The sequence below is a fragment of the Scophthalmus maximus genome, chromosome 1 (genome assembly GCF_022379125.1).
Source record: "Scophthalmus maximus strain ysfricsl-2021 chromosome 1, ASM2237912v1, whole genome shotgun sequence".
NCBI classification, from domain to species: Eukaryota; Metazoa; Chordata; class Actinopteri; order Pleuronectiformes; family Scophthalmidae; genus Scophthalmus; species Scophthalmus maximus.
The window spans coordinates 30,247,749-30,271,964 of record NC_061515.1 but is presented as its reverse complement, the minus strand read 5'-3'; the positions used below and the strand labels follow the sequence as shown (position 1 = coordinate 30,271,964).

General features: G+C 45.1%; 2 protein-coding genes and 1 long non-coding RNA gene across 4 annotated transcripts in view; 1 reads left to right on the top strand and 2 right to left on the bottom strand.

The window, feature by feature from the left end:
- The window catches only part of LOC118310667 (xin actin-binding repeat-containing protein 2), a 41,138-nt gene extending 25,748 nt beyond the window's left edge, over positions 1 to 15,390 (bottom strand). The window contains exons 1-4 of the mRNA XM_047331373.1: positions 15,241 to 15,390; positions 14,225 to 14,285; positions 13,139 to 13,180; positions 10,365 to 10,765 (exon numbers count right to left, since the gene is read on the bottom strand). Of these exons, the coding sequence (XP_047187329.1) occupies positions 10,365 to 10,568 (204 nt within the window). The 5' untranslated portion in view covers positions 10,569 to 10,765; positions 13,139 to 13,180; positions 14,225 to 14,285; positions 15,241 to 15,390. The remainder of the gene's footprint in view (positions 1 to 10,364; positions 10,766 to 13,138; positions 13,181 to 14,224; positions 14,286 to 15,240) is intronic.
- Positions 15,391 to 18,691: 3,301 nt separating this feature from the next.
- Positions 18,692 to 23,963, top strand: LOC118302013 (cysteine/serine-rich nuclear protein 3-like). Of its 2 annotated transcripts, none has more exons than XM_035627797.2 (5): positions 18,692 to 18,960; positions 20,302 to 20,475; positions 21,001 to 21,257; positions 21,403 to 21,699; positions 22,266 to 23,963. In XM_035627797.2, the coding sequence occupies exons 2-5, from the start codon at positions 20,328 to 20,330 to the stop codon at positions 23,289 to 23,291; spliced, it is 1,728 nt and encodes a 575-aa protein (XP_035483690.2). In that variant the 5' UTR covers positions 18,692 to 18,960; positions 20,302 to 20,327; the 3' UTR covers positions 23,292 to 23,963. The 2 variants fall into 2 exon arrangements, with proteins under 2 accessions (XP_035483690.2, XP_035483684.2); XM_035627791.2 differs by having other exon boundaries at positions 21,403 to 21,714.
- Positions 20,375 to 22,373, bottom strand: LOC124850014. Its single transcript, XR_007030748.1, has 2 exons — positions 22,235 to 22,373; positions 20,375 to 20,512 (listed from the first exon to the last, which is right to left on the bottom strand). It is a non-coding gene; the product is annotated as an uncharacterized LOC124850014 (long non-coding RNA).
- Positions 23,964 to 24,216: the final 253 nt, after the last annotated feature.

The following is a 24,216-nucleotide window of genomic DNA, read 5'->3' as shown; positions in this document are numbered from 1 at the left end:
TGCACCAAAGGACCAAACATTATCTTCAGAAATCCATTTAGCAAATCCCCATTCTCTCCGACACACACACACACACACCGTGATAAAACAGGGATGTAAACACTCCCTCTCCGCCGCCGTTGCTCTCTCTCGCTCTCTTGCTGAGTAGCACTCACATCAAATGAGAGTCAGATCAGCGAGCGCTCGCAGTCCAGAGCGGCTGCTAACCGCAGCTGCGTGTTGGACTTCTCCGAGCATCTCCTCTACACGCCGGCGTAACTCCACTCTGGGGATAATTAAGTGCACGGGAGGATGTTTGGCAGGCCAGCTCGTTGCAGAAGTGAACGTCACCCAGTTAAAGACATTAAAAGGGTTTGAAACGTTTGTCTCTCTTAGGTTTGCTCGTTTTTTGTTTGCTAATTAACACAATAATTGATAATTCATCTTTCACTTGTGTGTTTTGGCTCCACGCCACATTTTAGATAACACACTATAAGCAAAACAAAGAATTACACGCAGCTTTTCAACAGGTTATGAGATCACACTCACAAATATCAGCAATATAATAATATAATATGATCAAGATTGTCACCAGGGCCACTGATGTAGAGCAGTGTCATCGGCATAACAACCAAACCACCATGTTGACGTATAATAAGCCCCAGAAAAAGCTTGTGTTTTTCTTCTTCATCATCTTCTTCTTATGATTATTATTATTTATGTTGCTGCCCATGTCTGTGTGGTTATGACACAGCTTAGAAATTCCCTTTTCACATAAATTAAATGTATTAACTAGTTCTTTTCCAGCATTCAATAAAGAACAGGGCCCAGGACGGTACCCTGGGGTACACCACAAATACATATAGTCTTTATCAAAAGGCTCATTTATCGTGTCAAAACTAAATGACTGTATCAGGCTCAAAAAGCACCATGAAACAGATATTTTCAAACCTCTCTCAGATCTTTGAGCAGATCCACCTCTGAGCCACATTTGGCACAGAAGCAAAACGGAGCCCGGGATTGAAGCCAGCGGAATCTGAGAGTTGAGAATAAACAGGTTTCTCAAAAATAGATTAAGATAGAAATTGGCCCCAAGTTATTCATGTTACTGGCAAAGAAACGGTTTTGTTTATTGGTCCCCCCCCCGAAGATGATGCCATACAAAGACATATTTTCAAAAGCCAAAGAAAACCGGAGAGGTTGACAACGTGCAGAAGTTCTGCTGACAAAAAACAATTAGAGTCTTTACAAAACTGGTCGAAGACTCGCAGCTTCAGAAAACAAGGGAACCAGCAATAGCACATTAAAACTGGATTGTGAAGGTTAATAAAAAAATACTGACTATGTATGACAACATAAGAGACATTGAAAAGTTTGGGAGTTTTTTCTGTTGAGATCTTTCTGGGACGGAAAAAAAGTTCAGTGCACCTCTCAAGCTACAGATATTTTGTGCTATGACTCGTCCGCTCGCACGCGCGGACTGCAGCCGTTCTCATTTTATGAGATACAATAAGCAGATGAACAGCAGCAGTGACATAATGTGTCATACGACCGTCACCAGGCACTTTCGAGCCTCGAGTCCCTGCCATATGCTCTCTTTGGCAGAGGCTGCCACAGCGGATGGAGGAAGAAGGGTGGCGGTGTGTGTGTGTGTGTGTGTGTGTGTGTGTGTGTGTGTGTGTGTGCGTGTGTGTGTGTGTACATCTCAACAACAGACTGACAGAGATAATAAGGGACAGTGCTCGGTGAAATCTGTCTAAATGTACTGGCCTGTCACGAGAGATAATCCCTGTGAAAGGGAAAGAGAGGGAACAAAATCATTTAGTGGATCCTCTTAAAAGGAGCTCGGCTGTTGAAATCAGCGCAGGCCATCTGGGAACATTCCACGTGTGACCGACGCCCACAAAGAGGCCAGCCGGACCGGCGGCGGAGAGGAACGAGGAGACGGTAATAAACGCGACACGCTTCCACCTCCACATAAAAGAGAGCAAAAGACCAAACCGGAGAGCTTGTGCAGGGACTCGTCCCATTCACACTAATTGTCTCGTGTATCGGCTGCCGACGTTCTCGTGCTTCCTCTAGTGGGACTTTAATGAGACGGAGGGTCTCAGCCTCCGGCCGTCCGCCTCCCGCTCCTCAGACGTCCTCCCCCCGCTCGCCTCCCCTGTCACCCTGCGTTTAGAAAGCGTCAGTCTCCCGAGTCCTGGGGTTTCATTCTGCCTCCACCCACCGGAGAGGAAGTGTCAGATGAAACTGTTAACTTGGTTTGTGTGAAGTGTAGTGTTATTTCACCGATATGATCCACATGTCGAGTTTGAATATGTGGTTGTGTAACGACTGTCCCTCTCTCTGGGACTGCCCTCTGTCCCTCGCTCCCTCCTCCTCTGTTGCTCCGATACATCGTCTTTCCTTCCTCTTTTCGTTCCTTTCCCTCTTTGGGCTGAGTGCGTCTGCAGGAGGCTTCTCATCCTTTCTGGTTTTGGAACCTCTTCATTCCAACTCTCCCACTGGGACGGTACCCCTGAGGAGCCGCTTGGGGAGTCTGCAGCTCTGGGGAGTCTGCAGCTCTGGGGAGTCTGCAGCTCTGGGGAGTCTGCAGCTCTGGGGAGTCTGCAGCTCTGGGGAGTCTGCAGCTCTGGCCGGCGTGCGGCGACTGAGTGGAGGCCAAGACGAGAAGCCGCTCACACTCCGGGCGCCTCATTTTCAGGATTTACTGTCTGCAAATTGGTGCACACATGAGCGGATGGAGTGGACAGTGACATGTATTCACACATGCACGCTCCCTGTGACGGAGAAGCTGGTGCTGGCTGCTCTCAGACTTGACTCGACGACAGTTGTTCTCTGCAACACGCCGGACCTGCTTTCACACCGACACTAAGCAGCACTACATTATTATGTTTTTTAAATCCAAAATGGATTATTTTGAAGCCTTTGCGTTTGGAGTTTGTTTTGCAACCAGCAGCTAGACCAGGATTTACTTACTCGTGAAACACTTAAGATGCTCGGACGGAACTTTCTGTTTCCACTTTGCAAAGACGCAAATCCAAATCCAGCCATTTTTTTCTCTGAAGTTGGCTGTGCTTTATCTGAGAGGCACGGGAAGAGAAACCACTTGCACAGACATTTCCTCACATTGGTGAGTATTCCCCGACATGCCTACAGGACAAGTGCATGTCTGACACCACTGGGACCTTCATTTCAAATCTGCATGTCAAAGGACACCAGCAAACATTACATCTTGTGCTGTTTGAGATGAACATTTACACATTTACACAAACCGCAGCACAGATTTGCCCAAAAAGTGAAACCACCACTGAAGCTCTGCAGACTCGCCCGTGTTTGGATCTCAAGGCGAATCGTCTGCCGTCATCCATCAACTCCTCCTCATCGCTGTTATGCAACCGCGAGCATTGTTCATCTGAGGGCCGTCCTCTCCGCCTCTCTGTCTACATCTTTGCTTTCTCTTCGCCATTGTCTCTACTCGTGCCCGCTGCCATTAGCGTGTTCGCTTGGTTTGTTTTCAACCGTCCTTATTGCGTCTTAACAGAGACGTGGCGAGGGGCCGCCCACGTCAATATCAGCACTCATGGGCACACGTGGGCACGAAGGAGACACGGTCCAGAAACGGACAGACAGAAGGACGTTGCATGAGGCGGAAAAATCCTGATGAGTGATGAAGACGTAGAGAAGCGAGTGAAAGGATTAACGAAGAACCAAATTACCAGACGGAGTGATGGCGATATAATACAGAACAAAGGCAAAAGTGTATTTGATTCACAGCTACGGCCACAGACAAACAAAGTGGAGCCCGCTGCCGTGGTTTCCTCCCTGGCAGGTTTTTGTTCTGACAAACAAAATCTTGGCGATGTGTTTTTATCCCATCTCGTGCTGGGGAAAGAGGCTCTGTGGCGAATTGCTTTTTTTTCTCTTTTTTTTTTAATACATGATGCAACATTTAGTCCGAGTTTTCCCTCGGTGCTGTCCTGTCAGCCGCTTGACGAGAGGTGCAGTGGTGTCCGCTTTAGTTTTCACTCAACCCCTTTTTGTCCACGTCGTCCCTCTTTCGAGATCTGAACCATTCCAGAAAAATGTGATTTTCTGGTTTGGACACAAGTGCCGTTTTAAAATGAAACCTGTATCAGATTGAAACCGACTGTACGTCCGTGACAGTTCACCTTCACGTACTCTGTAGGCTGTTTGACACGAGGGATGGACCCAGTGTGACCAGAGCTGTGTGCTGCAGCTTCACTGGGGCGGCTGGAGGTTGTGACTAACCTTGCTGCTATTTTTAGCATAAGTAGTGAGGCCTAATGGGGCATCTGTGCTACAGGAGAGCCGGGGGGGGGTGTACTGGCAACATGGATATTTATTCCCACTTTTCAATAAGGACAAGTTAGGTTAAGGTCAAATAGTCAAATTTGACCTTCCCATGCGAAAGGAGGAGAAATGGACAACCCACAATTCATTGCGGCAGCGATATTTAACGTGACGCGCCATGCACGGACGTAAACGACTAAATCTGAAGTAGAAGAAGAAGAGAATGAATATGACCCAGAAGAGACGCCCGTCATCATGTAAGTGACTGTCACATGTGAATCATTTACATCTGATGTCACACGGTGGTAAAACACTGAGACATGCTGATGGAGCGCTGAGGTTTTTTCCAGTCCATCTTCAGAAATGTGTAGTTTCACCTCGGCAGACGCATCAACAACATCCGCCGTCGCATTATTTTCTAAGAAGACTCAGTATCTGTGACGCAGCCTCGTCCCCACTCGCTCACTAAGTCACTGAAGCAACCGTGTACAGTCACGACAGCCAGTGTTTCAGTGCCTCGCCCTGCTCCTCCACGGGGTCGAGAGTCTCTCCAGGGTGGAAGCTGCTGAACGAGAGGAGAGCGACTCCGTCTGCCCGTCTGAGTCCATCAGCAAACTACAAAATCTGACCCAGATCTGGTGAGAAGCAGAAAAACATTCAACTCCGTCCGGTGATGGAGTCTCAGAGCTGCAGCTCACTGCGGCGAAACCAACAGGGACGTTTAGTAGATGATTAACGCCGCTGAGCTCGGACTGAACGTACGGCCGGTACATTCATCTAATAATCATATCAGATGTTTGTGATCCGCGTGCGTGGTTACTGCTTCAGAGGGCAATTCATATTAACATAGCATTACGCAGCATTATGATGAAATATTGCAAGTCAACTCGTGTGACATCATCTATACATTTACATTTGTGGTGACGCACACTAAGTTTGTAAACTCATAAGTTTCTTTAGTAGTTTATGAACCATCAACTACTGATGGATTAATCGAGATTGAAAGTTTTTATATCCCAATGTGGTGATTCTTTAGTTTCTGCATCTTGTGGCAGAGCTCCTCATTCTGTATTTCTACGTTTCTTGAGAGACAAGTTAAAAAACGTGTCATCACTAAAACATCAATCTCATTTGCTACTCAGACTCTGACCTGCTTCATCTGCTGAGATGTTGTAGGTGTTTTCAAACAAAAAACAACAAAATGTCTGTAAAATTGGGTCAGGCCACATTGTGGAGTTTGACGTTCACATACAGCCGCTCCTGCAAAGTTAAGCAAAGTGTCAGGACTTGAGTGAGAAGCCGCTCCGCCCCCCCTGCTGATTCACTTCTAACACCCCTGATCCATCTTCGCCTCCCGCTCCCATCCACTCGCCGCCTGCTCTTTCACAATATGGCCTTGCGCTGGCTGAATGTAAATCATTATTTCAGTCTCTTTCATCAGGCTCCGTGTTCTCGTAGCGTTCGGTGACTAATGCCAACATCAACAGGCACAAACTATTTATACATGAGGAGTCCGAGGTGGCTCGATATCCGGCTCCGTTTTCAGCCCCTCCAAATACACACTGAATCACGGTGCGGACATCGGCTGACATGCCGCATGCCGGACAGATATTCTGGGGGATTGGAGTCTATAATTACCTGAGTGCGTAACTCAAGCTCGTGCAGGTGGACCGACGTCCTGTCACCTTAGAATACGGACGTTTATTTATATTAAACCAAATGTGACCGGGACTTTAGGTTGGAGGGTCCAGACTGAAATATCTCAGCCAGCTTTGGATATGTTGCCATGATTCATGGTTCCCAGAAGATTAATCATGATGGAAGGGTGATGCTTATTTTATAGGTCCGGGGAATTTCCTTGAAAGAACTACATTAGAACTAATTTTGTATTAATGGCATTGTACAATTATTACACTTAATTAATTCCAAATACCCGCTGGTGTAACCTCTTGATTCCCCTGTTAATATAAAACTACTCGGGTTGTTCAGGACAATATAAGAAATCATCATAAATGTATGGACCTGTTCATTCCACCTGGCTTTTAATCTTTGGTTTTGATATTTGGGTCAAAGGTCGTCTGGTTTTGTACTTTACACATTAGTATTTAAAAGTAAGATGGAGTATTAGGACCGATTAAAGGGGAAAAAAGGGGTTTGAGAGTAAAGTTGAAATATTATGACAATGAGGTTTTAATTTAACTGTGATAAAGTCGTAATTTTACAAGAAAAAGACTATTATTGTGAGAATAAGTCATCATTTTAGGTGAATAAGAGAATAAAGTGGTCATTTTAGGCTGCATGTCACTTGTTGTTGATGAAATACTAATCGTTTGACACGTCAGCACCACATTATCACAAGTATAAGGACTTTGAAGAGATTGAACAAGAAACTAAATTCTGAGGAAAGATCCGCACGCACTTGGAGGAAACTGCCTCTTTGTTTTTGTTTTACTCCACATATTATCTTCTTTGTATTTTATCTCATTCAATTAAGAATATTTACTACTACTACTTGTTGTTGTTGTGTAAATGAGGAACTGTTCGCCTGATAATACTTCAATCTGAAACGACAGTGAACATCCGCAGGTCGGGGTCGTGACACTGAGCAGCTTTGCTCCCTGACGTTTGCTCGGCTGCCGCCGCGTCGCAAACTGTAAACTCATTTCTCTGGTTTAATTATTAACCTTTTTTTTTTTTATGAGACACAGCCAAAAGGAATTTGCATTGGAAAACCTTTCCTTTTTTTGCCAAGGCAACACAATGACCGACGTCGTACCTACAATGAACGTTAGAACCGCCGAGCCTCGAGCTCTGTGAACACACGAGTTCCTGTGGGACGGTCGAGCTGCATCTCTGTGGGAAAGAAGGCCCGGAGAGATTCACTCAGTCATGCAGTCAGTACCCAGCTATGGAAATCGATTATCATACGTTACAGTGAATGTGCACATGCTACCACAAACCCCCCTGGGATGAGCGACCCCTTTTATGCATGTTCTCCATTTACCAAATCCATAAACAAAACAGACGGCAGGTAGACGCGTGATCCGAGCGAGGCAGGGGCTTTCCGAGCCGCCGAAACCTCAGAACTATTCTCGGAGCCGAGGCAGCAACGAGGCAACGGGTCGTCGCCGCCGGAGCAGAATAGCGATGCGTCACTCGCGCGGCCGCCAGCTCCATTAAAAGATTTGAATCTGTGAAAGCGAGACGAAAGAGATGCCTGGTGGAAGTTAATGGAATTTTTACGAGCTCAATGGACTTGATGAGGGAACGCCGGTGTCCTCATCAACTCCGGATCAATTTCTCGCAGACACATCGTGGCTTTTAGTTTATTTAACATTTAATTAAGTGTGTTTAGGAACAGGGCTGCATAATGATTAGGGTTTGTTTTTTCCTGGAATACAGACCACAATTAGAAAAAATGTCAAAATAAAAGTGTGAATCCTGTCACTCTAATGTTGCTTTTTGTTGAGGGCATGACAAGAATAAAGCTCTAGAGAGATTATATACAGTATATATATATGTTTATTTTTTAAAAGAGGAAAATGAGCCGGTGACAGTGATGAAACTAAACCAGGGGAACATTCCAGACCTTTTGTGCCACAGTCTGGATTTATATAGACGAGTCGTTCAGTCACCGGAGACCTCGACCCCGTCACACATGTCGACGTCGTGTCAACTGTTAAACGCAAACACTAAATATTCTGAATGGGAATCCTGATTGTCTGACTGACAATTAGCTCCGGGTCACTGTGATCAACCCGACCTGATTGGATGAATTTAATTGATCCTCCGCCTCCTCAAACTATTTTTTTCCTTTGAACAGAAACAACAGTTTTCTCTCTCAACCTCACAGATGCTGCACTGCCACCTACTGGACAAGAGCGGCCATTACACCATGACTGAGAGTATTAGAAACGTTTAAATATCGTCACCATTCATTTCATGGAACAAAATAAAAGGTGCAGACTTTTCATGACTGAATTGATTGTGTATATGTATTATATCAGCTAAATTTATATTTTCGCATGATGACATGTGACCTCATCTGTCTCATGCATCAGTATGTGGATAGTTGTCGCCACAAGGTCAGACAGATGCTGTAAACACAAGCCGGCGGTTCCCCGGAGGACCGAGCGGCTACGCGAGCGGAAAAACGCGCTCTTCTTTGCACTCGAAGATAAATCGTTGCATCACTCCACATCTGCAGTTGTTGGGAGAGAAAAAAATAAAAACCTGCTGTGGATTTTGGCCACGGCTGAGCGGCCACTCGGGAAAAACCATCCGTCATTGTTACGGCCCGGCCGTCCAATGACACTGCACCGTTTTTTAAATAAATAAAACGGGGGCACACAGGAAGAAGAAAAATACGGTGCATCATCAAATATTAAGCTCACGAGTTGAAGACAAGGTCGTGTGTTTTATAAGCAGCCGGCTGCAGAGCTTTGGTCCTCTGCTCTCCCTCCCTCTCTCTGGGAATCTGGGAACGTTGCCCATATGCTCCATTAACAGCGACTACAGGGAGAGGAACAGACTGTGCGCACTCATGATACAACTCCATGATAGAGGAGCAGTGTGTTGCCGTGCCAGCTTGTGACAGACATTGTGACCAGCTGTACGGCTTATTATTATTAATAAGGAATATATATGTTTCTCTTTTATCCTCCGAGGGCCGAGGGGTCGGAAATTGAGGGATTCAGTGGAAACAGAAGAAAACAAATGTGACTCTGAGGATGAGATGTCGGCACAATAGCCGTTGCATGTGAAGTCAACTGAAGATTAAACACAAACAAACAGGAATGAGACTTTTCTCCTGAATAAAACCGCAGCGTTTAGAAAAGGCCTTGTTCTGACGCGTGTTGATGCTCAAGTGGAAAAAGCCCTCGACAGCGACGGCAGGAATGATGACGCTCGTCCTGCAGCAGCAGAGGGGGAACTGCTGTGAGTTGGACTTTCTGTTTCTTTTCAACACTGATGACTCCCATCACGCAGACCATTACTGTCGCTGTCCACCGACCACAACAGAACGGTCACTCAGAGGACGGCAGGCAGGAAACGTCCCGGGATTTGTCCAACGACAACAAACCCAGAGCAGAGCTCCGATCATTCGGAGCACAAAGTCTGATTACAAAACGAAGGAGCAGAAAGCAGAAAGCCTGGGAAGACGGCGTCTGGCGCTCCAGCGATGTGGCTCATTGACCGCAGCCAATCTGTGAGGAGCCAGATGTGATGTGATTCCAACAGTGTTCCACGTGTCCTCTCAACTCCGGCTGACGGACGAGTCCGGCGAAGCTTCGGGCAGCGGCAGCAGCTGACGTACCAATTACAGGGTTATTTTTAAAATCCCCCTTAACCAGAAAGCTCCTTAAAATAGGTCTTAGATGACAGGGTGTCGGGTATCAGCCACGCGCAGCTGCTCAGTCTGCCCCGGAGAACCCACGGCGACTACATCCCCCATGATGCACTGGCTCATGGGGATCCTGCTGGGCTGCATCTCTTTGGTTCGGACGCTCTGATAAGAGGTTTCCACGCTCCATCGCCGACCTCCATTGCGACGGGGTCACGGCCACATTAGGAGTCGTTTTCTGCTCCTTCTCGTCTCATCGACAGCCACTCGGCAAACGAGCCACTTCACTTCACCAGCAGACGGAGGTTTTTTCCTCTCGGAGACGCCAGCAGAGATGGAAAAACACCTCGAATTGCAACAGAGTGAATCACACTCAAGCAAAAGGAGCGAAGGGGAACGTCTAGTTTTGCCTTCGGCCTTTTGCAATGACTAAAAAACCTTCCTCGACAGTCGTCGCATAAAGAAGCTGCAGCACTCTAGAAACTAGATCCGCCTCCCGACGGCAGGACTTCACAGTCGTGTCGCCGCTGCTGACTTTACACTTTGTTGAGTTTCTTGGAAAGGTGACAAAAGCTCTGAGACTCGTTGACATGCAGCCCGCAACAAGCCCATCCGTCTGAGTGACACATTGAGCACAAACACACCTGGAGAGAAGTGGAAAGTCACAGGACGGACAACAAAGTCTAGAGAAAGGCAGGATCCACTCCACAGTGGCTGTACTCACCGCGCTCGCCGCAGCCGGCTTCTCAAACATCCTCTTCAGACTGTCAAGCGGGATGTGGAACCTCTCGATCCTCTTGGCCGCCTGCAGGTCCTCTCGGAGCGCCGGCTCGTCGACCTGCGGCCCAGAGGGACGACGGGAAACGGAGCCCGAGGTCGCCGACGCTGCGCTCGCCACCTCCTCTCCATTTCCTGATTGAGTTTCCATTGTTGTCCAGAAACTGTATCCCCCCCCCCCCCCACCACTTCTCCCCTTCAGGCTGCAGCTCGGAGGGGAAGTCTGTTGTACGAGGTGAACCTGGAGGGCTGGGGAAGTGAGGCAGGGGGGATTAGAGATGAAGATCTGGGCCGGGGGGTTCCTCTTTGTCTGTCGGGCTCTCTGGGTTGTGCCGGCACAACGGAGGGCTGGAGGAAAGAGGAGGAGAAAGGAAAAAGTTGACAGGGAAAAGTTTTTCCACTCTCTCCCTCTGCCCTGTAATTACTCTCTCTCACACACACACACACACACACACACGCACGCACGCACGCGCGCGCGCGCACGCACGCACACACACACACACACACACACACACACACACACACACACACACACACACACACACACACACACACACACACACACACAGAAGCCTATGTAAACTCATGTGGGCTGAGAAAAGCAAATTGAGATACGAGTTGTATCTGCAGGTCAAAGGAGCGAGGACAAAGTCAAGTGCTGATTCTGTGACGTGAACGTTTCCTACAGACGTTACACCAACAGCTCAGACACATGCTTCGACAAGTTATGATATCTTATAAACATGAATTCAAAGGGCGACTCCCCCTGGTCGCTAAAAGGAGTCACTTTATTTATATGACAGCTCTTTCTACGAGTTACTTTACAGATAAAAAAAAACATGCATTCTTCGGCACTCGCAGACAAAAGACCCAGATCGGAGACAAATCGTCATTCGATCAGCTTTCACGAAACCATACGTGTCAACCGACACAACGCCTCCACCCACTAGATTCATAGCCGGCTACATATCTAGCCCAATTGGCGACAACTACAGCCAATCAGAGCGCAGGACTGGGTGAAGGCGGTATAAAGAGATGGAAAATACAACATGGCAGAGATCATGGATGGCAACGCTACAAGAAAAGTTCAGTCGTCGACCTGGAGTCAAGGAGCCGAGCAAAGTTCGCTTGGGAGGAAGGAAAAGCTCAGTATTCCTGATTCAAATCAAGAAATGCTCAGATCAACTAACTCCGCCATCACGATGACTGATACATTGTGACATTTTTCACCAGCACTTCCCGGGGGAGTGTTTTCCTGAACTCGCTCCGGGCGAAGAAAAGGGAAATGAACACATTAGCTCAGCTTCCCCTTCCTCTTCCTGTCTGCGTCTCTCTCTATGATTTGTGCCTCTGCTTTTGTTCGCCCCCCCCCCGTTATTATGAGCCCAGAAAGGGGAGCAGGGGGTCAAATGATGGAGAGGAGACTAAAAGCGGCCGACAGAGGAAGCTGAAAAAAAGCAGTGACAGCCTAACTCCAGGATCAGGTGGGAAACAAAGACGGCGGAGATACAAGCCTGAAACGCTCGTTCACGGCCACAATGGCTGCGTCAATACAGACGGAGAGGGAGCGAGCAGCTGACAGGCAATCCAGATAATCCAATCCTAATGAATGAGCCGTCATGATCTATGCATGTGATAGTACTTTGGACGACACAGTATCACTGCATTCAGATACATTATTCAGACGCAGTCAGAGGGATGTGTGTCACTTTCTGCTGGATCCTGTGTCGTGGTCGAGGCCGCTCGGTTTACTGTCGTTACTCACCGACACGTTCAGAAGATAAACACAAGAGGAATTCTGTACCTGAGGATGTCACGTTGACGTTGTGTCGACTCTGCGTTATTTGCAGGGTTGGGTCAGATTACAGTAACGTCATCCACTGGATGTCGTCTAATCTGAATAATTCAAAATCAAACATTGAAAATATTTCACCTTATACGAATAAAAGGGACGCAATTTTGATTGCATTGAGCATATTCATCATTTACAAAACAACCAAAAAAGCATTATCATTATCTATAAATCATAGAAAAAAATATATAAAACTGGCAACCCGAGAGGAGTAATGTATACAGTAATATACTGTTGAGTAATGTACACAGTAATATATATTTTTATTTTATTGTGATGTTCAAATTGTCATATTAATTAAAGAAATCATCAAAAGTAATCCTTGAGACCTTGACAATGTCACTATAATATAACTGCGCATTTTTTCAAATATAATCTGGTCTGATTATAGTTTCTTATTTTTTGTAATCTGATTACGTAACCCAGATTACATGTAATCCGTTACTACCATCCCTATTGATATTTCAGTCCACCAACTGAAATGATGGAGCGTGATCTGGAGTATTAAAGTTGTCTGAGATATGCATCTTGATTTGTTGCATAGTGAAAACGACCACACACACACATTCACACACGCACATACACTGTTTCAGGATTATGATTCTGTGCAACAGGAAACATAATGTCCCCGAGCACAGAGTCTCTTAACACATCGAGACAATCCTCCAGGCCTTGAGAGACACTCGTGGTGAGGATCCACCAAACGCTGCCTGCCTCTGTCAGACAAACACATGTTGAATTCCTGCCCCAGGCCGAGGACAGTCTGAAATATGACGCCCACTGACAAGATAAGACGATGGAATTAAAAAAACTCTCCTTTGATTTTGTCTGCAGCGCCATAGAGTAAAAACAAAAAAGAAGCTACTTACAAAAAGGTCCACTCTGGTTCCCAGGATGGAAAAGTCCCACGTCTGGCAAAACAGAAAAACAGAAACATGTCACAGTCACGACTGATATTCCGCTGGATAAATCTTGTCCCAGCTCAGAGCACAGGATTCATTGTTATAGGGTTGTTGACACTGTATGGAATTACATATTCCACACAGTTTCAGCCAGAGATGACAACAATATCTTCAGAAGCCAATGACGGAGCCATGTGGCACCTCACTACTGACGACAAGGGGGCGCGATTGTGCTGGATCAACCTTTACTCTGTCAGAATAAATAAAGCAATGGTGGGATTTAGTTTACACCAACTCACTGTACTTGTGATCCTCCCTGCTCACTTTTAGGCACTAAGGAGAGAGACTAAGTCACTAAGGATCCAATTACAGCTTCTCAGGTGACCTTCATTATGACACCAGCGGGTCATGTGATAGGACCCTCTGCCCGACCAAGAGTGAAAACAGAAAACTGCATGAACATGAGTCCTTTAAGGTGAAGACGTGGAAGATGCGTGTAAATAATAAAGAAAAAGTCTCTTTATTTGAAGTGTTGTATTTATATAAATGAGAATTAGTGTTATTTAAAAGATATGAGGTGATTATAGCACGTTGTTTTTGTGTGTTTCTTATTATCTGTGTGTGTACAGTTTTAATCTCCTGTGTTTGAATCCTGAACTCCAGCAGGACTTATTGACTTTGTGTGTGTTGAACAAACATCTTATCAGGATGAAGGACGGTGTTTGTCCTCATCTGGGCCAACTGCACTTTATAATACTTGCTGCCTTAGAACACAATCTGGGTCATTGAGAAATAAGAATAATTATTTTCATTGCATTAAAGAAAATTTAATTTTGCTATCTGAGCTGTAGGACAAGACAATAATATTTGTTTTTGGGTTTTTTTACAAATTGTCCTGTGAAAGAGAAGTTGGTTGCCACAATATGAAAATTATGAGACTATTATAATTATACAGAATCTTCTTACATCAATGTTTTCATTGGCCCGTTTGCACAGGCCCTGGATTAATATTTAACATCAAGTTTGTGTCACGTGTGTCTGTCTGCTCTTTACCTCTCCATCACAGGCCTGCTGTCCGTTTTACATGTCAAGACCGCCATCTGCTGGTCACTACCTGGAACGACATCAGGGGATCATTAAAATAAAGGGGATGTGATTAATTCAAATAAATGTAAATTTTTGACTTTGTTAAAGCCAACAGCATGTTTGTCTGTATTGCAAGAAATGTAGTTTTTATATCACTCAAAAATATTTTTGGCATCATCTTATGCTTTGTATTTTAATTACATATACATTTTCTTCACATAGATTTAATATAAACAACATCATTTTTATAAATATTGAAACAAGTGGTATTTATTGATTATACATATATGAATCTGGTTATTGTGTATGAATAACTATTACATACATTTCAGTCTTACTTGTTTGACTGATAAATATGCATCACATTGTTCATTAGTTTGATTGCTCACTTACTCAGTGTCTGAACTGATAATGACTAAAGGGAGGAAGTTCTTTGTATTCATTTCAGAACATTCTTGTCAACTATGGAAGACATTTCTGACTGGAAGTGGTCATTGTTGGTAAGACGTTGACTCACTGTTGTTCAATCCAACAACCCTGGTTCAGATTAATCTCCATTTTGAAATGTCACGGTGGTAAAAACAATGGATTCAGTCCACCTGCGACAACCGGCTGTGTCACATTGATTATGTACCAACTCACTTATTAGAAGTAACACAGAGAACATGAATAACAGAACAGAACAACGATGAATGAACTTAATAATTCATATGTAAAACTGTATAAATGTCAACAACAAAAAAACTCGACCGGAAGTGCCGGCTTCTGTAAGCCACGCCCCCCGGGACGCCATCGTACATTTGTTCGTACTGGTGAAAACGGTAGAAATGTTTTTTAAGATACGTTAATAAACAGATAATATTACATATGGCGTCGTGTGGTTAACATGTCGGTCTTTTTTCAAAAGCTAACAAACAATATAATCTTTGTTTAAGAAGCCGTGATGAATGTGACGATATAAACACCAACCATGTGCAACTTACCCTGACTCGCAGTGCACTTCCGGGTTTAGGTATATGTCTACTTAAATACAATTGTACTTTATTGTTCTCACGGACTTTTCAACGTTCACGCTTCACTGCTACAACTCTTCAGAATAAATCAATTAGCTCATTTCGTCTCGGTTTGTGTTGGTTACCCACAGTGCACTGCGGTGGTGGAGAGGAGGGGGGGGGGTCATCATTCACGTATGTTTTCTTCTGTAGTTCCTCCTCTGACCGCAAGATGGCGGCCACGTTCAACACACTACAAAAAATATCACGTAATAAACCAACTGATGTAAAAAATTCAGGTCAGACTGAGTGATAACATCAACATGTGCTGATTGACTGGAGGATTTCATGCAGTGACAATAATGTAAAAAGTAAATATGGTTAATGTGCCGGTTGGTATAGCTTAGTGGGTTACGCTGCATAATAAATGGGCTTGATTCCAGGTCTTCCAGTGTGGGCCTTTCATTATCATTTAGAGAATAAAAACATGTTTAAATCATCTGTTAAAGAAACATTTCATATTTGCATTGTTTCGAAAATTTCAGAAAAGCATCTGCTATTATTATGTACAATAAATGTACAAATACCTCTCAGATCATATTCGCTCTCTTGTATTGGAAAAAACAATTGTGCACACTCTTGGAGTGACTTTCAGATTTTTGCTCTGGACATTATTTGCATTATTTGGGAGATTGTAATTCGGGAAACAATGAATCTGTGCGATCCTACAGTACCTCACTCCTTTACTATAAATAAAGTGACATGAAGAAAAACTCTTTCTATCGTCCTAGTTTTATGTACAAAATATAACAACATGATAATATAGAAATAATGTGATTCATGCCATTTATTTTCCCCCTGAGGTGAAGAAACCCCCCCCACACACACACAGGTCGGGGGGTCACTGTGCAACCAGACAGCTGAGCCATTCATCCGAGTCCCTGGGGAAACAATTACACTGGACCAGGCAGCAGAGTGGGACAGAGCCTGGGAATTAATGACGGGCTCACGACCGGCTGCCACTTTCCTCATGACTCAAACTGGAGGAGGGATGATGTCACTGCACAATAACGCCCCCTGCTGGTTAGATGGATGACCTCGCCACACCAGCGCTGTTAATGTAAATACTGTCCCTGTTCCTCTGGATATAGATTTATATTTGGATAAAAAGATCTGGTTCAAGTGATGTCACCCGTTGGTTTGTGAGATGCCACGCCCCCAAAACATACAGTGCTTGAGAAGTAGAGTCATGTTCTCTTAGACTTCTATAGAAACAACCAGTGGAGTCGCCCTCTGCTGGTCAACACAGAGAATACAGGCTTCAGGCTCTGAACATTTTAAACGCAAGACTTTAATTTTGACACTTTTGCCATGAGTGTTTGTTTTTTGTTCTTATTCCACTGTCAGTCATGATTCAGAAAACCCCTAAATTATCACCACAGACCTACTAATATTGTTCTATTGTAAACAAAACTTCCAATCACATTAACAGAATGTTAGTTGTGTTATGGGGATCAGGAGTGTGGACGGCCAAAGGTACAGACGGTGTCAGTGTTAGATCCCCATCAGCACAGACACAGACAGATGGATCGTGTGTGTTATTAATACTTCCTGTTTGTACTTTATTAGAACGAGGACGTTCCATGGATTTCGTAATAATCAGAAACACTAATTATCATGTCTGTTCCTAGTTATTTTAATGTCTACTTTTTCTTAATCAAGCCTATTGTTCAGGTTCGCACCCACGCACCCTCGCACGCACACACACACACACACACACACACACACACACACACACACACACACACACACACACACACACACACACACACACACACACACTTCTTCCATCCTTCCCCTCATGCCTGCCTTACGAGCTGCCACAGCCCAGCCCCCACCTCCCCACACACATCCCCTCTAGCTGCCTCCTCCTCCTCCTCCTCTTCCTCGTTCCTCGCACCCCTCCACCCCCACCTTCCTCCCTCCCTCTCGTGGCCTGTTGCCATGGAAGCTGATTGGAAGGATCACTCCGTCTCTCCACTCTTGCCAGGAGGAAACAAAGCGATTCGGAAAACAGCACAAAACCCCCAAAAAGAAAGAAAAAATGTTCCTCTGCAAGAGTCAGGAGAGGTCAGAATATAAATAACCCTAATGTAAATACTCACATTGTATTTTTTTTTAATGCAGTAACTTTGAATTTCATTCACGTTAATGTTCTGCAGAACTGTTTCTCTTTTCAATCTTATGCTATGCTAATACTACTTTTATACCTGAGAGAAGTTCATCAATTAATTTGAACCATTCCATAAATCTGATCCCATAATTATGCGGATACACACTGTTCCTCGCTTCCTCTGCTGCTGTTGCAGTAAAAGAAAAGAGAAATGTCACAGTGACAGATGAACCCAAGTGACTTTAACAGACTATCTATGCACACACAAACTCATGGTTGAATCTCTAGGTACATTTACATTTGTTAGTCCTCAGACTGTGCATTAAGGGTCTGGCATCGCTATAGCAACGACGTTCAGGGGCTCGTGGGGCTTCCATAGTGCTGCACGTGTGGTTAATGTGTGGTGTGTTTACTGTAGGTGGGATTCAATCCACCTGTTTATATACACATTTTAATATATGCATACAAAAAATGCCTGTATTCTCTGTAATGACCAGCAGAGGGTGACTCCAATGGTTGTTTCTATAGAAGTCTATGAGAAAATGAAATTATTTTTCATTTTTAAAAGCTAAAATGAACAAGTTGAGTGAACAAACACATTTTGTTGGTAGATGTTTTCATTTTCCTCTTTTCTTCCGTGTAGAAAATATCCAAAAGCTTTTTATAGTTATGAAGTTAATGTTTATGTAAAATGATACATATGATATTACCTAATGAAGCATAGAACTAAGTCATATTCTAACAGATCCATGTTTCTCTACTTGTGTACTTTAGTCTCTAATAAAGGCTTCATACATTTTTTTCTTTTTGCTTCTTTCACATTTTCCTGCACAGTGAAAATAATTGATTTCCATCATTGTCTCAGTTTCCTCTGATCTTTTTTTTTCTTTTTTCTTTTCGCTCTGCTACCCATTTAAATTTCAAATTAGCTTGAAAAGAGAAAGGAAGCCACATCACACTGTTCATTATAAATTCCCTGCAAATATATTGTTCTGGGAACCAACAGACCAAAGCATCAGCAGTGAGGTTTCCGAAGCTTCATACTTTATATTTGTGTCATTAATGTGTGGAAGAGAGGCAGAATCTACCCTTCCCACCCCCACCCCATCACATCCAACCCCCCCTCCTCTTCTTCCCCTCTGCTCGCTTCACCTCAGTCAAGCTCCAGCGCTCCAGCCGGCAGCAGCATCCAGCTAACAAGTCTTTGTGAGGAGAGGAAGAGGAGGACGAGGAAAGAAGGAAGGACGGTGGGAGGGAGGGAGGGAGGGAGGGAGCAGACGGAGAGAGAGAGCATAAGAGAGACAGAGGCAGAAGAGCTCAGTGCTGCACAATAGACCCAGAGGCTGCTGGGAGGAGAGAGAGAGAGAGGGAGAGAGAGAGAGAGAGAGGGAGGGAGGGAGGGAGAGCAGGCATCATGGCAGCGCTCGCTGCATCATCACGACACATGGGGATGTTGGGCTGCTGCTGGTGAACACTGGGCGATGCGGAGGAGAGAGCCGAGGACTTCCTGGTAACCAGCGGCCAGATCAGGGAAACAGGTCAGTGGCAGCGAGGGACTTTGCTCCTCCATCGTCGGGGTGATGCTGAATTTACATCAGTCAATGAGAAATCCCCCTGTTACCGTTGGAGACGTGCACGGGGGGAGGCTGCGCGTGCACGGCAGACACGTTAGCGCTCTTATACATGTACATGTTTTAAAAAAAAGGCATGGGAGCTCAAACAGGGGTGTTTGGGTTAAAGCTGCACAGGACACACGAGAAACTGCAACACTGCAGCTGTGTGATGTGTTTCCTCTTCCTCTGGATCATTCTTGGGTTTTTTTTCCCTGAGAAGAGAAGAACAGGAAACCTGAGAGGCTGCAGAGGGAAGAGAAAGGGAAGGGATGATCTAAAAAAAAAAGAAAGATATATATATATGTGTATATATATATATATATATGTATATATATATATATATGTGTGTATATATATATATATATATATACACACACAGTGTGGTGATGAAGAGAAAGCAGTTGGTAGTAAGAGAGAGAAGACGGGGAGACAAAGAGGGAAAGCTTGGCCCAGCATCCAGCTCTGCTGCATATGATGTAATCCTCCACCAGTCCAGAGCAGCTCAACAGTTTTTAAAAAATCTGAAATTAAAGTATGGACAAACAGCAGAGGGCTGTTTAAAGAGTGAGAGACGACTCAGAAGAGTTTGACGTACTCTTCATTCTTAATGAGGACAGAGAAGATGAGTCAAAAAATCTCAAAGATCTTACGTTTGAGAGACGCACGAAACATCCTGAAGTTGAGTCCAGATTTATTTCTGGAATTCAGTTTTTTCTTTTTTCAAATCGACTCACTGAGCTGCGATCATCTTGATTTGACCCTCGGTTCATCGCAGCTGCGACGACGGCAAATCCCAGGATTTAACTTCCTCTCACATTCCACCGACTTTGTGCTTCACTACGAAGGTTCAGAACAAATCCTGCATAACCGAGTGTTTGCTCGGTTCATGGTCGGAGGAAATTGGCTCAACGTGAATATCGATGCCTGAGGGGGAAAATTCCCTCTTCCAGTCTATAGTCTGATTTATTATTATTATTATTAATATGAGTATTGAGATATAAAAGTAAATTATAATTATTGATCTTAGAGAAAAAGAGTGTTTTTGGAGCATTTTATAAAAACAACCACATCAAATTATCAAAAATCAATGTATTGATTTATTTTTCTATTTTCCTCTCTATCCGTTTGTGCTACCTCATTTCTTTATCATTATTAAGTCATATGAATTTCAGTTTTGTGGCTACACAGTTGATGTCGCTGTTTGTAATTTTGCATCTCTGGCCATTTTGTGGTCGTCCATATATTTGACCTTCGTCCTTTGTGCAGGTGTGACGTGTGGGAGGAGCCTCAGGATGAGTGGGATTTTGAAGAGGAAGCTCGAGGAGGGCCCCTCGCCTTACCTCTCCCTGCAGGGGTCCGAGGACGACGAGGTTTCCTGCAGCGACAGCGGCAACAGCAGTGACAGTCTCAACCATCCCGTTGCCTCTGGGCTGCTGGACTGTAAGATCACATCGCCACACCGATCATGTTGGCAAATCTGTGTTGAGGGAAAGGGACTCAAAGTTTTGTTTTTCATAATTAATCTCTAACAGTAATTGTGAATTATTCTAGCATTTTTAAGTGGGGGGACTATTCAAAATGATATGCGAACAGAGAAGGTATAAATTTACTGATTGTTGAGTAATTAAGTAATAAAGAAGCCCACTTTTTGGATGCTATGTTAAGATGGTTGTATTTGGAGATTTAACTAATAGTAATCTTTTTTTGACATGTTTAGCGGCCCTACATAGTATAGTATAAAGAGTAGGAGTAGTTTTCTATGAAGTGCGTAGTTTCATCTATCGTTACTCTTCGAGAAATGTGTGGAGTCCCCCAAGGATCTATTGTGGGACCACTTTTGTTTCCTATATACATTGTATGATGCCATTGGGTCACATATTGAGAATAACTTCACTTAAACTAGCATTTATTTGCATTCGAAAGCACAAATTAAAGTTCCGATCCGGCTGTCCGTCTCACTTTCAGCTTCTCTCCAGCAGCAGTCAAAGCGACTGCGTGGTCGCAACGTGCACTTTGAGAGCGTGACGGTCTACTACTTCAACCGCCGGCAAGGCTTCACCACTGTGCCCACGCAGGGCGGCAGCACCCTGGGCATGTCGCCGCGTCACAGCGGGGTGAAGCGCTTCACCCTCAGGGAGTTCGCCATGGAGCAGAAGAGGAGCCACCGCAACATGTTGAGGGATCATCTCAAGGAGGAGAAACTCAACGCCATCAAACTCAAAGTCCGTGGGACAAGAGAGGCCTTGTTTACCTCATGTGTAGTTCTCAGATCATGATTGGTTGCTTTTCCGCTCCTCTACATATAATTATCCTGAAGGATTAAATGCATGGTGTCGTTGTATATTCAACATTCTTCTCTTCGTCCAGTTGACAAAGAACGGCACCGTGTCATCGGTGGAGGCCGACGCGCTCACGCTCGACGACATCTCCGAGGACGACCTGGACGTGGACAACACAGAGGTGGACGATTACTTCTTCCTGCAGCCTCTGACCACCAGGAGACGCCGCACCCTTCTCCGGGCCTCGGGCGTCCGACGCATCGACATGGAGGAGAAGCACGAGCTGCGCTCCCTGCGCATGTCTCGGGAGGAGTGTGGGTGTCGCTGCCGCGGGATATGCGACCCCGAGACGTGTGCCTGCAGCCTGGCCGGCATTAAGTGCCAGGTAAATGGAACTGTGGTGAGGCCCATCTATAATACTCAAGTGTTGTTCATGTCTGTCTGCGCGGTAGAACTTTAAAATCAAACTCAAATCAAATCCTTTTTTTTTAAAAATTCGGTCAAAATTGCTGTTACCAAAAGTTGAAAATCAAAGTTTTACAGTAGGTAATTTCCTGCACTGACAGCACCCCCTTTATTAGTTTTTTATTTTTTTTGGTATAGCCTGATAATTTGTAATACTCACTTACTCACAATACCTAGTTTTGACCAGGCGGGAGCAGCGATGCTGTTTCCAAGGGGGCCTCATGTCGAGGGTGCCCCCCTGAAACCTGATAGTTTCTGTGCACACCACTGTTTTGTAGAATTATTTTCTTCTCAATAAAGAGATGTAATCCTTTATTAGATCAAAATCTAAGATTGGCCACATGAAGTTCTACTGCGTTAAACTATGAATGAAACTGACAGTAGACTCTGCAGTTTCCCCTCCAGCGTGAGCAGCTCTGGTTTGGAAGTGGTGTTTACCTCTGCTCGTTCCTCACCTGTGCTCTGCGTTGTGATGTCCGTCTGCAGGTGGACCGCATGTCTTTCCCTTGTGGCTGCACCAAAGACGGCTGCACCAACACCACGGGACGCCTGGAGTTCAACCCGGTCCGGGTGCGGACCCACTTCCTGCACACCATCATGAAACTGGAGCTGGAGAAGAGCCGCGACGAGCAGCATCAGCAGCAGCAGTCTGAGCAGCAGCAGCAGCAGCTTGTAACCAATGGCAACGGTTACCATGGAGACTCCTCCTTGGTCCAGCAGCAGCAGCAGCAGCAGCAGCCGAACCTGCAGTTTCCACTGATGAGTGGCACGCCGCACATTCCCATCATGCACCTCCAGAACACAGGCGACGCAGATTCACATCTAGACGAAGAAGAGGAAGAGGAGGAGGAGGACGAGGATGAGGAGGAGGATGATGAGGCGTATGAGGAAGACGAGGATGGCAGCAGTGTTTGCAGCGGGCTGTCGGACTGCAGCACACACAGCTTAGAAACACTCGACCCTGAGGAGGACGAGGAGGACGAGGAGGATGAAGAAGACGATGAGGATGAGGAGGACGAAGAAGAGGAGGAAGAGGAGGAAGACTGGGACGGTTCGCTACATGGAACACGTCCTCCGCCTTATTCTGTCCCTCTTCCCTCAGTGCTGAGCTACTCGAGCGGCTCACTCCTGAGCATCAGTCGCTTCCAGCACACTCCCTCGCTGCAGCACTATCAGATCGACGGCTCTGCGAAGGACACGCCCGCTTTCCTGCGTGAGAACGCGGGCGCCACGCCAACGCTCCCCGCGGTGGAAACCGCACTAGAGTCCGACATCAACACAGAACTCCACTGCCGAACATTCCCAGGCCCCACCGGGTCCCTGACGCCCCAAACTTGTTCACATGTAGACACACGTGACGCCAACACTGCCCCTAGTGGTGATGGACAGAACAGACCAGACGACCGTGACTCACAGACCGAGGCTGCGTCTGTGCAGCAGACAGGAGAGGATGTGAGCGAGCCATCGCAGGACGGCGGGCCGGATGGAAAGACGGACACCGGATGCGTCTGATGAGTCAGACGCTCCGGAGACGGGGATCAGTTGTCATTTGGAAAATCTTTATTCAAGAATTGTGACCTCAAGCGTCAGAGTTTGATATATTCTTGATAAGTGCACTTCCAAAGAGAGAGGGAGAGATAGACGGTGATTCAATTTAATCTCGAGACTATAAAAGATTAAATGTCACTGATGAAGCTCAATGAAACAGTGTTCCTGTAACTTACCTGTATCTACAGTGAGAATCATTTTTGCCTTGTTATGAAAGTCTTTGATTATTACAGCATGTTTTCTGGCATCTATGACAAATCGGTGAGATTCCGAGGTGCCTGTATCGATTTTCTCTATTTTCCATTTTGCTGCTGACCGTTCTTCGATGCCTGTCGTCTGTACCGCATGTGTTCATTTGATGTTCCAACACAAACTGTAAAATGATAAACGATGTCACTGGCAACACAAGAACAATCCTTATGAATTATTAACAAAACAGATTCACAGCAGTTGTGTTTTGTCTTCCTATTTTGTGCTTAGTTTTTAGCCATGCTAGCAACGTAGCTCCAGATTTGTATATATCGTAATAACTATTGGTTGGATTTCTTCAGATTTGGTACCGACGTTTGTGTTCCCCTCAGAGGGAATAAAAAAAAAATAAAGTGGTTATAAATAAATATTTTTATATTAACAATGGACATGTGTAAGGAGTCATGATTCCCACAGAGAATTATTATTATAACACATCTTATTTTTACTGAGTGCTTGAGCATCTTTGAGCAAATAGTTTTTCTTTTACCACTCGCAACCTCACTGTCTTGGTTTATGTCATCTTGTCAGTCACAGCAGGTTCATTTGTCTGAACCTCTTGTGACTAACACAATGACTGTACGCTCACATTGTTAGCAACCTGCTTGAGAAAAAATGGGCATTTAGTCGCTATGAAGTC

What these genes read in the sequence shown, in the direction of transcription:
- LOC118302013 (XM_035627791.2), top strand. Translation starts at nt 20,328, where the DNA reads ATGAGTGGGATTTTGAAGAGGAAGCTCGAGGAGGGCCCCTCGCCTTAC. An exon ending in TCAACGCCATCAAACTCAAA is followed by an intron (nt 21,258 to 21,402) that starts GTCCGTGGGACA and finishes CTCTTCGTCCAG; the next exon opens with TTGACAAAGAACGGCACCGT. An exon ending in GCCAGGTAAATGGAACTGTG is followed by an intron (nt 21,715 to 22,265) that starts GTGAGGCCCATC and finishes GTCCGTCTGCAG; the next exon opens with GTGGACCGCATGTCTTTCCC.